Below are 17,970 nucleotides of genomic sequence, written 5' to 3'. Positions count from 1 at the left end.
CGATGATCAAGATGAAGACATGTAAAATATTGGAAGCTTTTGTAATAAGTTGCATTTGCATCCCTGCATTCACCTAGTTTTGGACCTGGATCCATGTTTGGCTCACATGGATCTAATAGTGTTGGCGATCGATCATCCTTATTTATTGTTGAATGTCATATTATGATATATGCGATATATAGTAGTATACATGTATGTATATTATTAAATAATATAGTTGCATGAATCCGGAAAACATACAAACTCGTGGCACACGATTTTTGAATTAAAATGATAAGACAATTTTAAAATTAAAATCCCTCATTTTGAATAAGATTCAAAATTTATATCAAATCAAAAAAGTGAAAATTAAAAGAGTTTAATTTTTCCTTGCCTTCCATCAACCGTGGTTGCATGTTGATCGCTACCTGCAGACAGTGTCTGGCTCATATTATTGGGGAGGCCTGTACGCCGGAAAGCTGTGACCTCCACCGGGCATATGATGTGAATTGAGTAGAACTCCCATGACTTCGGCTCATATTATTGGGGGAACTCATGGCGACCATCCACTACAATTCAATATTGATGGGTTGGTTTGACACGTGAAAATAAACGACGTCATATTATTGGGTCCTTATTAAACGTGAGGCAAAACACGCGGAGGTTGCATAGGGATGCAATTGGACTCTACCTTTTAGAAATTATAATTGGCTGATATTATTCGGGATTATAATTGGCTAATTGGACTCTACGTGCCTACTAAGGAAATACGATTTCCCATTTTCATCAGAGGGTGGTGAAAATGTCAAAATAGTGGGAGGGTAATTTATAAAATGAAATCCATATTTGATATCTTAGAATTATTTTAAAATTATCAGTAACATTTATCTGTTTTCATTTTCAGTATATTTACGATGTCTATTCGTAACCCGCTTTCAATCATTCTCGATCAAAACAAATTGACTTGCCCTAACTATCACGACTGGTTTCGAAACTTAAAGATTGTTCTGAACTCCGAAAAGATTGCGTATGTGCTTGATAAGAAGCCACCTAAGGAGGCGGCTCCTGATATCAGTAGGACTGAATTAGCTAAGCTTGAGATACATTGGGATCATGATCTCCAAGCTAAGAGCTACATGTTGGCTTCTATGTCGAATGAACTTCAGAGGAGGTTCGAGGAGGCGGTGAATGCTGCTGACATTCACCTTCATCTGAAAGAATTGTATGATGTACAAACTCGTTCAGAAAGACATGCGACTGTTAAAGAACTCATGACTACACGCTTGCGAGAGGGGACTTCGGTCCATGAGCATGGTGTTAGGATGATTGGGCTCATCGAGAAGTTGGTGGGACTCGATTTGGTTATACCTACTGAGCTCTCGACTGATATTCTCTTGCTGTCTTTGCCTGCCTCGTTCGATGGATTTGTGGTTAATTTTAATATGAACAAGCTTGAGGCCACCCTTGAAGAGTTGGTCAATATGCTTACTAATTATGAGGCCACAGTTAAAAAGGAAAAGCCTGTTTTTCTAGTGGGTTCTTCGTATGGTACGAAAAAGGGAGCCCCAAATAAAGGCAAGAAGCGTTCTGCCCCTCCAAAGAAGAACAAGCCCAACAAAAAGCCATACAAGAAAGCAAATCTGGGGCCCACAAAGCCTGACAAGTCAGAGCATGTCTGTTTCCACTGCAAAAATCCTGGACATTCGAGGCGTAATTGCGAGGAGTATCTAGCCCAGAAGCGTTCTGGCCATGGTATGTTTTATATTGAAGTTAATGTTTCTATTAATTCCTCTTCTTGGGTATTGGATATCGGATGTGGTTCTCATCTATGCAATGATTTGCAGGTGATGGGAAGAAGCAGGAGGCTTAGAGATGGTGAGACCTTTCTAAGACTAGGAAATGGAGCAAGAGTTGCTGCCACTGCCGTTGGAGACATTACTTTAATTTTGGACAATAATTTTAAGTTGTTTTTTAGAGACGTTTTATTTGTTCCTGAATTGGTTAAAAACATTATTTCTATTTCTATGCTTGATAGGGATGGTTATTCTTGTGTTTTTGCTAAAGGTGTTTGCAATTTATACAAGAATGAATGTTTGATTGGAATTGGAGAATTAACAAACGATCTCTATAATTTAAAATTAAAGGATATTCCGTTAAACAATGTCCAAGCGCATACAAAAGCAACAACAAACAAAAGAAAAATAGAAGATCCAAATCCCGTACAAATATGGCACGCTAGAATAGGTCATATTTCCCAAAGAAGGATGCACAAGCTAGTGGGAGAAGGCATGTTTGACTTGTCAGACATAAATTCTCTACGAACTTGTGAGTCCTGTCTAAAAAGAAAAATGACTAAAACTCCATTCAATGGACACGTGGAACGTGCGCATGGTCTGGAACGTGCGCATGGTCTACTGGATTTGATCCACACGGACGTTTGTGGCCCGCTAAATGTTAGCACAAAATTTGGGCATTCCTACTTCATTACCTTTACTGATGACCATTCGAGGTATGGGTACGTTTATTTGATTAAACACAAATCTAAAGCATTTGAAAAGTTCAAAGAATTCAGATCTGAAGTAGAAAATCAGTAGAAAGAAGTATTAAGGCACTTCGATCTGATCGAGGTGGAGAATACTTAAGTGCTGAATTTTTGGGTTATCTAAAAGAGAATGGGATTCTCTCACAGTGGACTCCACCAGCAACACCACAATTGAATGGTGTTTCTGAACGTCGAAATCGAACCTTGATGGACATGGTTAGATCTATGATGGGATTCACTGAGTTGCCTATATCGTTTTGGGGCTTTGCGCTTGAAACTACGGCAATGTTGTTGAATAAGGTCCATACAAAAGCAGTGGATAAGACACCATATGAGATATGGATGGGAAAAACTCCCAAATATTCTTAAATGAGAATATGGGGATGTCCTGCTTACGTGAAGCAGACAGTGGGAGACAAATTAGATAGTAAATCCACTTTGTGCTACTTTGTAGGATATCCAAAGAATTCTGTTGGATATTATTTCTATCATCCAAATGAAGCAAAAGTGTTTGTTTCAAGAAATGCCACCTTTATGGAAAGGGAATTTCTATTGGATAGAAAAGGCAAGATGATAGAACTTGAAGAAATTCAAGATACTCCCTCAACTATAGAAGTTGAACCAATTTTCCAAGAACCAGTAGTTGAAGTACAAGCTTCTAGAAGGTCTGATAGGGTTCTTAGACCACCTGCAAGATATACGCTTCTTCATGAACAAGACCATGATGAGTCTTGTGTTGGATGTGATCCAATGAATTTCAAAGAAGCAATATCTGATACTGATTCAACCAAATGGCTTGAAGCCATACAGTCAGAAATGGACTCTATGTATTCAAACCAAGTCTGGACATTAGTGGATCCACCTGAGGGAATCGTTCCCATAGGATGCAAATGGATCTACAAAAGAAAGCTTGGGACGGATGGGAAGGTAGTGACCTTCAAAGCAAGACTGGTTGCAAAAGGTTATAATCAAAGGCAAGGAGTTGACTATGAGGAAACTTTTTCACCAGTTGCTATGTTTAAGTCCATTAAATTACTACTAGCCATAGCAGCATGGTATGACTATGAGATATGGCAAATGGATGTAAAGGCTGCTTTCCTCAATGAAGACATCAAAGAAGAAATTTATATGTCTCAACCCGAGGGATACACATCAGTAGGAAGTGAGCATAAGGTATGCAAACTTCAGAGATCAATATATGGTCTCAAGCAGGCATCAATGAGTTGGAACCTCAGATTTGATAGCACTATCAAAGAGTTTGGTTTTGCAAAAAATCCTGAGGAACCGTGTGTGTACAAGAAAGTTAGTGGAAGTGCGGTGACATTCCTAGTACTTTATGTTGATGATATCCTGCTCATTGGGAATGATGTAGGATTACTGCAATCAACTAAAGTATGGTTGGCAAGTAAATTCTCCATGAAGGACATGGGTGAAGCATCTTATGTATTAGGAATACAGATCTATAGAGATAGATCGAAGAGGATGCTGGGACTCACCCAAGCCACTTATATCGATACCATTCTTAAGCGATTCTCTATGGAAGAGTCCAAGAGTGGATACTTACCAATGTGTCATGGTATTACTCTATCTAAAGCTATGTGTCCCAAAACTGATGAAGAGATAGAGATGATGACACATATTCCATATGCGTAGACTATTGGTAGTATCATGTATGGTTTGATATCGACACGTCCTGACATTGCTTATGCTTTGAGTGTTACAAGCAGATATCAGGCGAACCCTGGTCCAATGCATTGGAAGGCTGTGAAAGACATTCTTAAGTACTTGAGAAGGACTAAGAATTTGTTCATGGTCTATGGGGGTGGAGAATTAAAATTGGAAGGCTACACTGATTCTAGCTTCCAATGTGATGTAGATGATTTGAAATCGACCTCTGGTTTTGTATTCATGCTTAATGGTGCGGCTGTCTCTTGGAAAAGTTCCATGCAAGACACCGTTGCGGATTCCACCACTGAAGCTGAATACATTGCTGCATCTGCTGCAGCGAAAGAGGCAGTTTAGATGAGGAATTTTGTCCAAGAGTTGGGCGTTATTCCTAATGGAGTTGATCCAGTCCCGGTGTACTGCGACAACACTGGTGCCGTTGCGCAAGCAAAGGAACCAATGTCTCATCAGCGATCCAAAAATGTATCGAGGAAATTCCATATCATCCGGGAGATTTTGGGAAGGGGAGCCATATCAGTCGAAAAAGTCCCCACTGCAGATAACGTTGCCGATCCACTTACGAAGCCCTTGCCAGGACCATTGTTTGAGAAGCATCGCGAAGCAATGGGATTAAAGTTTATGGGTAGTTGGCTCTAGGGCAAGTGGGAGATTGTTAGAGTAGATGCCCTGCAAGCCAACTGTTGGCTAGGGATTTTATTGACTCAAGTGTAATAAACAATCTTTATTTTATTATAATTCATTATTTCATGGTTTGTTGTTTCTTTATCTGTATACCCATGTGAGCAACATAGATAAAGACGTTGATTATACTTTAATACAAATGAATCCTAATTCGATGTTGAAACTCGTTTGTAAAAACTGTATAATCTAAATTCGTTCCTAGCCAATTCAGCCGCCTAAAACATGGATAAAGGTCGCTTGAGCTCGAGACTAGCATCTGTGATGTTGTGTACTGCGTTTCTTAGTAAGGGCATAGAGATGTCCAAACATGCAGATGAGTAGTCATATGATCATTATACCGAACAACCCTCCCTCGGACTTTCCAAGTGGTTATCATTTATCGAGAGGATAAGTCCGTGGTTATGATCGTACACCATGATCTGATGGGTGCTATCAGAAATGAGTTCTGACATTCTTGATCAAGGTGTTGATGAAAAGAATGGAGCTAACTAGGGTAAGCCCGAATAAAGGATTATGCCCTGAATCACAAAGAGTTGTGAACCCACGGCTAGCTATATCCCTGAACCATTGAGGGTCACACAAGTACTGGATTGTTTGTTCCCGTTGAGAGAATAAATTCAAAATTTGAATTTATATTATATAGTAAATTCAAGGAGTTGAATTTATGATAATTAAATTTTGAGAAAATAAATTCAAGGAGTTGAATTTATAAAATTTGAGAATTTAATTTATTAAACTCAATTGTTGTGTTTATTAAATATAAAATGTTGGAGGTGATAAAAATTCAAGGAGTTGAATTTATAATTTAAATAATAAATTCAAATGTTGAATTTGTAATGTATTTAATTTATTAAGCTCAAAAGTTGAGTTGATTAATTAATAAATTAAATATGGTGGGTATTATGTTTAATGGGCTTGTAGGAGTACAAGTACAACTTAATAAATAATTAAAGTTTTAATGGGCTTTGATTAAAATTAATTAAACTAGTTGGACTAGCCCAATTAATTAAATCAAGCCCATTAATGTTAATTATGTAATTAGGTTATTATTTTATTATAAATAATACTAAACCTAGCCACCACAAGAGGACTTACGTGAGCCTCCACTCAAATGAAAAATTATTTTCGGCCACCTCTTGAATTTTGATCAGAATATTGAGCCGTCTCTCAAATAAACTTCTCCTACGCGAAATATCTTCTATATTTTCTAGTGCAAATTAGAAGAGGAACATACTATCTAGTCGTGGACTTGATAGGAGGATTTCATCGAAGAAAGTTCGTGGGAATCAACAAGAGCTAATCCGTTTATACCGGATTAGTTGGAGTCCAGTGATTTATTCACAAAAGGTATAATTTTCTAAACATCCCATGCATGTTTAATTTGTTAAATCATACGAGCGCCTAAAGCAATATTATTTTGTTTTTCAAAATAAAATAAAAATTTTAAATCTTCCGCTGCGTTTGGGCGTGTAGAAAACCGGATCCAACATCCAATTCCAACAAACAAGAGATACAGTGCCGCCAAGATTTTCAGCAATCCTGAAGTTGAAGCCGAAGAGCCATGGAAACATATCTCCAATTCTGGTGCGGAATATATCACAACTCATTTGAAATTTTTATTTCGATAGGTATGGTATTGAACAAGAATACACACTTTTGAAAAAGAAGTTAAATGGCCTCTTGGATGGCCAACTGGAGGTTATCCTGGACCTCAGGTAATTATAATCCCGAAACACAAATTTCCTTGGTGTTTTCTTGTCGCGGTTTCTTTATTTATTTATCTTCATTAGTTTACGCTTTAATTGTATACAAGGCCCATATTATTGCGGTGTTGGAGCTGACAAAGCCTTTGGACGGGACATTGTTTGATACCCCATGGATGAGCCCATTACCCCTGGCCCATCCCTAGCCTAAATGGAAGACAGGCCCATCAAGGACCCAGGTATTCTCTTATAAATACCAGGTTTGATTGTTAATTCAGGGATTAAATATTGTTTTCAGCAGCGCCCTTAGCTGCTCCCCCATATATCCTCAGTCACTGACTTGAGCGTCGGAGAGGCTACGCCAGGACACCCTCCTGGCCCCCTCTTAACGGTTTTTTTCTTGATTTCAGGCTCAGGGTCATCTTAAAGCCCACGCCTGAACTAGTGACGCTCGTTGGGATCGGACCCTAAATTTCCCGTGAGTATCACTTGGCGCCGTCTGTGGGAACATTTTCGTTGAGACGTAGAGATGGTAGGGAAGAGAGGGAGTAGAAGAGCTACCTCAGAAACATCGCGTCCTCAGAGGGGACCTGAACAGTCTCATGCTGAGGCAAGGCAGGAACAACCCCATCAGGAGGCGAGAACAGAACAGCCTCGTCAAGAGAACAGGGTCGAGCAACCCCGTCCTAATGAAAATGTGGGGAACTTGACTTTGGAGCAGTTGGGCCAATTTATCACCCGGACAGTGGATGAGGTCATGAAGAGGAATCAAGAGTCTATGTTTGCAGAAGAGCAGGTCGCTCGCCAGGAGCGAGAGGAGAATGGGGAGGGCAGTCACAGTAGGGTGGAGGAGACGCGACCCCTCCCAAGTGAGGAGAATCCGGAGATGGAGGAGATGTGGAAGGAAATACAGATGTTGAGGCAGCAGTTGGGGAGCAGAGCGCCGACACCCAAGAGAGGAAGTCCTTTTTCACTAGCCATTTTAGAAGAAAGACTTCCTCCAAATTTTCGACAGTCGAATGTGGGAGAGTACGATGGACATACTGACCCTGAGGAACACTTGTGGAGGTTTGAGAATGCGGCTCTGTTGCACCAATATTCGGATGAAGTTAGGTGCAGGGTGTTTCTGGGCACGTTGGTGAGGTCAGCCCAGCAGAGGTTTAACACTTTGCAGCCCAGCTCTATACGTTCTTTTGACGACTTCTCAGCTGCCTTCTTGCACGTTGGAGAAGTCGCGAAGGGTTGGGTGCAGTGCTAGATTGCCTTCACGGGATAGACGAGAAGGATCCTCATCCAGGAGTCGACAAAGGTCTCGCTCACCCCCTAGGCGTGGTCAAGGCCCTCCATGGATAAATCAGAGGATCGGGGAGCAGAGAGGGGAAGGTCGATGTCAAGATGTCCCTCAGGAGCTCGTCGAACCTAGGAGGGAAATGAATGAGGATAATCACCCTACGAGAGGAATGATTCATATGATCTCGGGGGGTGCTACTGATGGAGACTCTGGGCGAGCTCGGAAGGCACATGGGAGAAGATTGGAGAACTTTGAGATATCTAGGGGTGCAGACTTACCACAAGACCCCGTCATCAGCTTTGGGCCGGAAGACCTCCGAGGCGTTGTGACTTCACATAACGATGCCTTGGTGGTGACTGCCACCATTGCCAATTATGATGTGGCAAGGATATTTATTGATAATGGAAGCTCCGTGAACATCTTGTTCAAGAGCACGTTGGATCAAATGAAAATGGGAGGATATGAGTTTGAGCCGGTATCCACCCCGCTGTATGGGTTTTCAGGACACGCCATTCCGCCTTTGGGTCAGATTGTTCTTCCCCTATCCTTGGGGACTGATCCTCGGCGGGTAACAAAGATGATAGCCTTCAGTGTGGTAGATATCCCGTCAGCATATAATGGAATCATAGGGCGGCCAGCCCTGAAGGATTTTAGAGCAGTAGCTTCCAGTTATCATCAGAAGCTTAAGTTTCCTGTGAGAAAAGGAGTTGGAGTCCTGTGCGGGGACCAAAACGTCGCACGTCGTTGTTATGAAAGAATCGTGAAGGAATAAGAAAAGAGAGGTCACGAGCATTCGCATGGAAGCTTGAGCTCAGTCTTGCAGTTATAGAGTCATTCGGAGAAGCTTCTAACTGGGTAACTTTGTCCTGTGGAGGTACAAGAGGAGCAGAGAGGAAAGTTGGAGAATGCGCTGGGTAAGGCTCTAAAGAGGCATGGGAACGCTTACCACTTTAGAGAATATTAATCTTTACTTCATTTTTGATGTATTTCGTTCCTGAATTTGTCATACATTATCAGTTGATATTTAATAAAGCCAAGTTCTTATATTAAGTTCATGGATGTTGTTGTATTGTGAGGATGAAATAAATTTTATTTTCCTGCTAAGACACTGCCTAGCAGAGGAGCAGAGTTGGGGTGGGAGAAATTTTATTTTCCTACTAAGGCATCGCCGAGTAGAGGAGCAGAGTTGGGGTGGGAGAAATTTTATTTTCCTACTAAGGCATCGCCTAGTAGAGGAGTTTAGTTGGGGAGCGGAGAAATTTTATTTTCCTACTAAGGCATCGCCTAGTAGAGGAGCAGCGTGAGAAATTAAATTTTCCTGCTAAGGTATCACCTAGCAGAGGAGTTAGAGAGTCAGGGTGGAGAATTTTTATTTTCCTGCTAAGGCGTCGCCTTGCAGAGGAGTTAGAGAGTGAGGGTGGAGAATCTTTATTTTCCTGCTAAGGTGTTGCCTAGCAGAGAAGTTAGGGGGTGAGGGTGGAGAATCTTTATTTTCCTGCTAAGGCATCGCCTAGCAGAGTCACAGAGTTGGGGTGCAAGAGAAATTTTATTTCCCTGCTAAGGCATCACCTAGCAGAGGAGTTAGCGAGTGGAGGTGTTGAATTTTATTTTCCTGCTAAGGCATCACTTAGCAGAGGAGTTAGCGAGTGGAGGTGTTGAATTTCTATTTTCCTGATAAGGTATCACCTAGCAGAGGAGTTAGCGAGTGAAGGTGTTGAATTTCTATTTTCCTGCTAAGGTATCACCTAGCAGAGGAGTTAGAGGGTGGGCGCGTTGAATTTTATCTTCCTGCTATGGCGTCACCTAGCAGAAGAGTTAGAAGATGGAGATGTTGAGTTTTTATTTCCTGCTAAGACCCGGCTTAGCAGAGGAGTTAGATGGTGGAGGTGGTGAATTGTTATATTCCTGCTAGGGCGTCGCCTAGCAGAGAGCAAAGTGGAGGAGGAGAATTAAATTTTCCTGCTAAGGCATCGCCTGGCAGAGGAGCAGAGTGTGGGAGGAAAAAAAAAATTTCGGTTAGTCGATAACGAAAGTTGTTGGGGGAGCAGAGTTTACGGGGATCGACCTGGGCGAGCAGGAATCACACAACCATAAATTTTACGCCCCCATAAATTTTTTTCAGGAATCACACAACCAGAGTTTACGCCCCCATAAATTTTTTTCAGGAATCACACAACCATTCGCAAGGCAATGTATGAAAATTCTCAACATACTGGACGAGCGCTTGGGCGAGCAGGAGGTGCGCCGGGCGAGCTAGGGTGAAGCTCGGACGAGCAGGATGCGCGGCGCGGGGCGAGCGTGGGCGAGCTGCTGTGGCGTGCTGGGCGAGCTGCTGTGCGCGGTGGGCGAGCTGCGGCGCGCGATGGGCGAGCTGCTGTGGCACTTGGGCGAGCAGGAGGTGCGCCGGGCGAGCGGGGGTGAAGCTTTGGGCGAGCGTGAAGCTTTGGGCGAGCAGGAGGTGCGCCGGGTGAGGCGATGGTGGAGCGGTAGCTTGGGCGAGGCGGGGCCGGGCGCGCGGGGTGAAGCGGTAGCTCGGATGATGGCAAGGTGATGATGAAGCGGTGCTAGGATTACGATTTGATTTGTTTCTAAATTTTTGGGGACTGACGAACGGCTGGAAGATAATGCACAACCCGCACCCGGTAACCCGAGGACAGCACGTCTAATCGAACTTCGAACCTGCGATTCAGTTCGACTCGGGAGGGGGAGACTGGTGATACACCATGGATGAGCCCATTACCCCTGGCCCATCCCTAGCCCAAATGGAAGACAGGCCCATCAAGGGCCCAGGTATTCTCTTATAAATACCAAGTTTGATTGTTAATTTAGGGATTCAATATTGTTTTAAGCAGCGCCCTTAGCTGCTCCGTCATATATCCTCAGTCACTGACTTGAGCGTCGGAGAGGCTACGCCAGGACACCCTCCTGGCCCCCTCTTAACGGTCTTTTTCTTGATTTCAGGCTCAGGGTCATCTTAAAGACCACGCCTAAACTAGTGACGCTCATTGAGATCGGACCCTAAATTTCCCGTGAGTATCATTGTTGATGCACATTGCAAGGCATGCCTTTATGCTGGAATCAATATAAGTGGCATCAACGGTGAAGTGATGCCTGGACAGGTAGAGTTGACTGCCTCTTAACATCTGTTTATGATGAGATATTTAATTCTTCTTTTGCTATATTTTTTCGGCCTAAAACTTGAGATTCTAAATTGTTCTATCGATTTTAGTGGGAATTCCAAGTAGGACCTTCTGTTGGCATCTTGTCTGGTGACGAAGTGTGGATGGCTCGTTACATACTAGAGGTCATTTTCTTCAGTAATATAATGAGGGATTAAAATGAACTCTGTGATTTTTTTTAAAATGTTCATTTACTGTTGACAGAGGATCGCCGAGATTGCGGGGGTTGTTGTCTCCTTCGATCCCAAGCCTATCCAGGTAAACCTTTCGGTGTCTCGCTTTATTTAATTTTTTCTTGTTAACCTGGCATTTTAAAAAGTTAAATGTAACGCTAATGATTTGTCAATAGGGAGAAATACGTTATCAGGTGTCTAATACTACTGTGTTCAGTTTTTGTGTCTTTTATGACTTAATGATTCTCGCCCTCGCCCTCGCCCTCGCCCTTATTGATTATATGCTATTTTTAACAACAGGGTGACTGGAATGGAGCTGGTGCTCACACTAACTACAGGTACTAGAGTCCTTTGAATTCCTAAACAATTTCGTGTATGCTGTCTTCCATTATATCTCTAAATAGCATTCTCTCAATTAATATTCTTTCAGCACAAAGTCCATGAGGAAGGAAGGAGGTTACGAAGTCATTAAGAAAGCTATTGACAAGCGTGGACTCAGGCACAAAGAGCATATTGCTGCATATGGTGAAGGCAATGAGCGTCGTCTCACTGGAAATCACGAAACCGCTGATATCAAGACCTTCAAATGGGTAAAAAATTAGATCTTCACTCGCTTTATTTTAAAAATTCCTTTCAACGTCTAAATAACCAGCTCATGCAATATTTTCAATCCCTTAATCTTGATCATGCTAGTTTCAAATAGTTTGGAATGTTTCTTCTGCTTGCAGGGGGTTGCGACCGAGGTGCGTCCGTTCGTGTTGGTCGAGTCACGGAGAGAGAAGGCAAGGGTTAGTTTGAGGACAGGAGGCCTGCTTCAAACATGGATCCATATGTTGTCACCTCTATGATTGCAGAGACTACCTTTCTTGGAAAACCTTGAGCTTATAAACAAGCACTATCGTTATTGTTTATTTCTTGATTCAGTCAGTTTAACAATATTCCTGAGATTATTAGTATTATTATTATTATTATAATAATAAATATAAAATTTCAAAAAAGTACTTAAAAGCGATAATTTAGTTGAGAAATGATTTCCTTAATATGATTATTATTGCAATGTTTTCACGTTATAAATATTATCATTTAGTCTGCAGATATGAATACATGTCTAATATAATTGAACTTAAAATTTGTTAATTTTTTATACTCAATTTGATTTATTTTTAAGAGTGTTGTATGCATAGGATTATCTAAATTATTCTTCGGTATTTTTTTTTCAGGTCCTATTGCAATTATGCCGTGATAATCATATGAATTGTCTTTTGCGAAGAAATCTTCGTTTCCCCATCATTTAATGATTTTTTTTAAATGATAGATTTTCGTGGATTTGGTAGATTTTTATTGACTCTTGTAGAATCTTACAGATTTGTAATCAGAGTTCCATAGACTTTTGTAGACTTTTTGCAAGAATTTGATATAGTTTTACAAAAATTTGATAGATATTTGCAAATATTTTGAACTAGTAATTATTTAACATAAATAACATCTTCACTTTGAAATAAATTTAATTACTTAAAAAATAAATATGTTTAATATATGAAAAAAATTCACAATTCAATTTAACAAAATCAAAATTTCAATCCCCATATGTAAATAATTAATTAATAAATTTTTAATTTTAAACATATATAAAAATTTAATCAATATATATAAATAACTAATCAAAACATTATCAAATTTCATAAATTCCTACAAAAACTTTCATAACAAGCTAACAAGTATATACCTTTTTTTAAAAATAATTTGTTAAATTATCTCCAATTTGTTCATCTCGGTACAATATGTGATGACACACTGTTGATAATTTCTTAACTTCAACAGAATGAAATATAAAATTTGAAACATATTATTTTTTTTAAGAAACTGATAAACTGAAGCCTTCATGTACACTACTGATGAATTATATATATATTGAACATTAAAAAGTTACTAAATTTGAATAAAATATAATTATTTAAGTATAATAATATTTTCCAATTCAATTGATTATTATTAGAAGGTTATCAATAAATAAGATTCATACCGTGCCTAACTTCTTCAAATATTTTCTCCTTTTTTTGTTAATAAAAACAATAAAATTTTACATAAAAAAATGGTAAGACATGAGATAATAAATAATAATGAGATAGTAGTGACAATGGATGTCCCGTCCTATTTTCTATGATATTTTTAGAGCTGGATTTTTTAGCCTGTCCTCGCGGAATTTTTTTTATCTTGTTATTGTTTTCGTAGGTTATAATTTATAAGTGTAATGATAATCTCGAGGACATTCTGCAAAATATATTAGAATGGAGTTTTGTTTCATAGCTTGTTTATAGTGCCTTTTGTGAACTTTTCTAAAATTGAAATTTCCCACCACATGAATGCACAAAATCATATTCTTGTTTTATATCTGGGGTCTGCAGCTGTTGATACTTTACATTCTGGATAATCAACAATAATTGGCTTAATTCAATTATACCTCTGAAATTCGAGAAACCCCAGACTTGTCTTTAGAGAGGAGAAAAGCGTCGTATTTGAATGAAGAAGAGAGATATATGAGTGAGAAATATATTTTATTTTATTAAAAGTCTACCAAAATCTCTAAGGTGAGTGAAGAAAAATTTTGAGTTTTTATAGTTGTACCTAGAGCCTTAAGGTTTGTACATAGATAATTATATTAGAATCATTGTAAATCCATGGAAATATTGGATACCTATAGATTTTTATAGATTCTTAAAAAGTCAAGTTTGAATACCACTATACTTTTTAAGACTCTATAAAAATATAATTTGGATACCACAAAACTTTTATATAGTTTATAAAAGTCTATGTTCAATACCTCTAGACTTTTAAACTCTACAAAAGTCAATAAAAATAATTAAATTTTCAAGATTGAATACACACCTCTTAATTAATAAATTTCAAACGAGAATAGAAGGAGTGAATTTTAATTCACATTTTCCTCTGACTTGATCTTGTAGACCATATTTCCCTTTAATAATCCAAGAAACATTACAATTAATTGAAAATTGTGGTATAAAAAGAAGTTCTTCAAGCTAAGTATTAGCTTGTTGAAATTTTCTCCAAATATTTTAACATTAAAAGGTAATATGATAGGCATTAAACCCTATGAAAAGAAAAAAGTTTTAAACCGAGTTCGTAAAAATTAGATTAATATCCATCATGAATGTTTTCTTTGAGAGTTTTCATACAAAACAATATCATCTCAAGCTTTGATTTAATCATGATATTATACATATTTGGCATGGCCTGAAAAGTATTCATTTGACGCACTTGTCTTAAGGACAAACCCCAATTAGTGGCTAATATTATTTTTTTTATTTATCATTTTAGAGAATGCATAATCTCTGGCACTATCCATATGTTGAATTTCAACAGATCCGGTTTCTATTAGAATGATTTTAAAATAATCTCTTGTTTTTCTGTCATAGATTGACTGTAAATCTTTATTTAAATAGCTTTGTGCTATATGAACAGGAGATAGATCTTTTAGATCATTATCCAACATGACAACAATTTAAATGTCTTAGAGTATATAAGGATATTTAAGTTTTTCTTTATAACCTTTTAATGCAAATATTGCATCATGATATTATTGAATATCATATGTTGTGTTATCATCTGCAAATTCAATTATATGATCAAATTTATCGTCTGCCAAAGGAATATTATCCTTTATCTGTATTAACCTTTTTATTGGTCATGAATTTATTCATAGGATTTTTCCCCATTTCTTGTCTTTTTAAGACTGTTTTTCAAATTGGAACCCTGTAAAAATTCTCTGGTTAGGAAATCTAGTAAAGAACTAGATTTTCTAGAAATATGTATAAATCAAAATCAAAACATGTTAATATAGCTTGTCATCTAGCAAAAATTTATTTGGATGTTATTATTTTAACATCTTTTAAAAGAATATCTTTAGCAAATTTGCAATCAACTCTTAATAAGAATTTTTTTTATTTAAAAGATCATTTTCAAATTTAGTAATACACTTATCGATAGAAAGGAGTTTTTTTTTTAATTGTAGAGTAATTTTTTGAGTATTATTTCACATTCCTGATGTATATCTAATAAGAATATCTTCAGATTCTCCATTTAGTTTTTTTTTTTTTAAGAATTCCTCCATAACCAATTTCAAAGGCATCTGTTTCAACTATTTTAAATGCTTCAAGATTAACAATGTTAGACAAGGAAGTTCTTTAATCCTTTTTTTATTTTTTGTACTGTCAGAGTATGACTATTAGTCCATGGCCGATGATTTTTCTTCAACCTTTGAAATAGTAATTTACAATCTTAAGCTAGATCTTTATAAAAATCTCCTACATAATTAAGACTACCAAGTGTAATTGATTAAGATCAATTATTTTATCAGGAAACTTATCAGCAAAACTAATTGCTCTTTCTATAGGAATCATTATTCCATTTTCAATATAAAGACCTAAGAACCTTATCTTATTTTGGAAAAGTTTACTTTTTATTATTGACTGCTAATCCTACTTCTTGTTCAATATTATGAGAACAAATAAGAATATTATCTATGTAAATTATGATAGAATTTATATATGGATTATAAATTTAATTCATAATATTTTGAAGAGTGGGTCTCATGTGAGACCGTCTCATGGATCATAATCTATGAGACGGGTCAACTCTACCCATATTCACAATAAAAAGTAATACTCTTAGCATAAAAAGTAATACTTTTTCATGGGTGACCCAAATAAAAGATCCGTCTCACAAATATGACTCGTGAGACCGTCTCACACAAGTTTTTGTCTATTTTGAAACTCTATTGGAGCATTTTTTAATCTAAATGACATAAAATTCCATTCATAATGTCCAAATCGAACTGTAAAAACTGTTTTATATTTATCTTCTTCTTTCATAAAAATTTGATAAAAACCTGATTTCAAATCAAAATATAAAAAATATTTTTCTTCTAAATAATCTATTTAATAAATCTATTTTATTTGGTAATAAAATTTTTATCCATTTTAATGCTTTATTAAGTGATTCATAATTTATAGTAAGTCTAGAAGCTCTTCTTTCTAATTCAGTTCCATTTAATAGATAAAATACTGAGCAATTCCAAGGATTATTACTGGGTCTAATTAATTCTTTTTTAAGAAGGCTATCTATTTTTCCTTTACAATATTTTAAAACTCTACGTCCCATAGCAATTGACCTTGCTTTAGTAGGAATTTTATCATTAGTAAAGACATCTGTATAAGGAAGACTTACTTGATGTTTTTTCTTATTCCAAAAAGCATTAGGAACCTCTGCTTATACTTCTTCAGATATGATTTCTGAAATAATTTTTATTTTTTCTTTAATTTTTTCATAATTAAGTTTTTCTTTAATATTTTTAAAAAGAATTTTATTTGTTAATGAATTAACAAAATTTCTTTGTTAGTTACTATTTTTTTAAAAATATTAATAGATATTGTCATAGGTATTACTGCAAATAGAAAAAACAAATAATTTATTTTAATGTTGTATATAAACTTTTTTTCATTAATCTTACTAATATGAAATAACATTTGGAAAAAAATATGTTCATAATGTAAAAGGGGTAGAAATATTTTTAATAAGAATAAAAGTAGTATTTAAACAAATTTTTGAATTTCATATTGTCACATCAGACAATTTGTAATTAAATATAAGCGGTTGCTTATTAGCAACTGTTAGAAATTGAGTAGTTTTTTTTTATAATATTTAGAAGGAACAATTCATCCACTAATATAATTTACATCAGCTCTTATAATAAAGAGTGCTTCTATAGTGATTGTAATTTTTTTATTAATAATAAGTGTTACTTTTGAGTACCACTTCTGATAAATAATTTGATCAATTTTATTTATCTATATCATTTGATTTGTTTCATTTTCTTCTTTTGATAAATTATCTTTTTCACTTTTTTCTTCATCTTCTTCAAGTAGAATTATTTTCCTAAATATGTTTATTATTGATGCTAAGAGTATTTAATCTTTCTTTTAAATATTTTATTTTAGATTTTATCTGATATATTTCTCGTTTAATTCAGAAACAATAGGTTCTCTTTCATTTTATTTTTCTTTTTAATATTTTATTATAAGAATATAAGTTGTGTTTTGTACTGTATTTTGTACAAGTTTAGTAGGCTTTTGATTTCATATTTAAATAATGCTCTATAGCTTTTATTTATAGGATATCTTATTTGATCTATAAGATCTAAAATGAAAGCTTCTTCATTTGATATAACATTCATTTATGATTGATAGGCTGGTAATAGTTAATGTTTTATTTTCATATTTTCCGTTATTTTAACCTCCGATATGTTTAATTGACACATTTTTGTGTACTTTTATTGTAGGAGGAATTTTTACGGTCTTAGAGCAAATTTGAGCTAAAAAGGTGATGTTTATCACATTTGAAGTTTTCAAAATAGAGTTGAAAGTGAATGACCAAACCAGAAGAAGTCCTGGAATAAGGCGTGGCTACGTCTTATGACGATACTTCAGCTGCCAAAAATTGCAAAGAAGGGAAATCTAAATAAAATAGTATCTATTATTTTATATTTTATGTTTAGGGTTAATTAAGAGATAGTTGGCTTTTTATATTTATACTTTTAGACCCAAATCCTCCACTCACGTGAAGGAGACAGCAGCCGCACAAGATTGAGCAATTAGAATAAAAAAATTGGAAGAAATTCTCTCAAGCATTTTCATCCTCCACAAGTAGCAAGGCGCAGGAC

General features: G+C 36.6%; 1 protein-coding gene across 1 annotated transcript; it reads left to right on the top strand.

Moving 5' to 3' along the window:
- Positions 1-10,921: 10,921 nt before the first annotated feature.
- LOC140804583 (glutamine synthetase cytosolic isozyme-like) lies at positions 10,922-12,170 on the top strand. The gene is made up of 6 exons (XM_073160641.1): positions 10,922-11,001; positions 11,112-11,186; positions 11,266-11,319; positions 11,535-11,572; positions 11,665-11,824; positions 11,963-12,170. The coding sequence occupies exons 1-6, from the start codon at positions 10,990-10,992 to the stop codon at positions 12,080-12,082; spliced, it is 459 nt and encodes a 152-aa protein (XP_073016742.1). The 5' UTR covers positions 10,922-10,989; the 3' UTR covers positions 12,083-12,170.
- The last annotated feature ends 5,800 nt before the right edge of the window (positions 12,171-17,970 follow it).

This window comes from Primulina eburnea, chromosome 11, assembly GCF_022965805.1.
Source record: "Primulina eburnea isolate SZY01 chromosome 11, ASM2296580v1, whole genome shotgun sequence".
NCBI classification, from domain to species: domain Eukaryota; kingdom Viridiplantae; phylum Streptophyta; class Magnoliopsida; order Lamiales; family Gesneriaceae; genus Primulina; species Primulina eburnea.
This window is presented reverse-complemented; position numbering and strand designations above follow the sequence as displayed.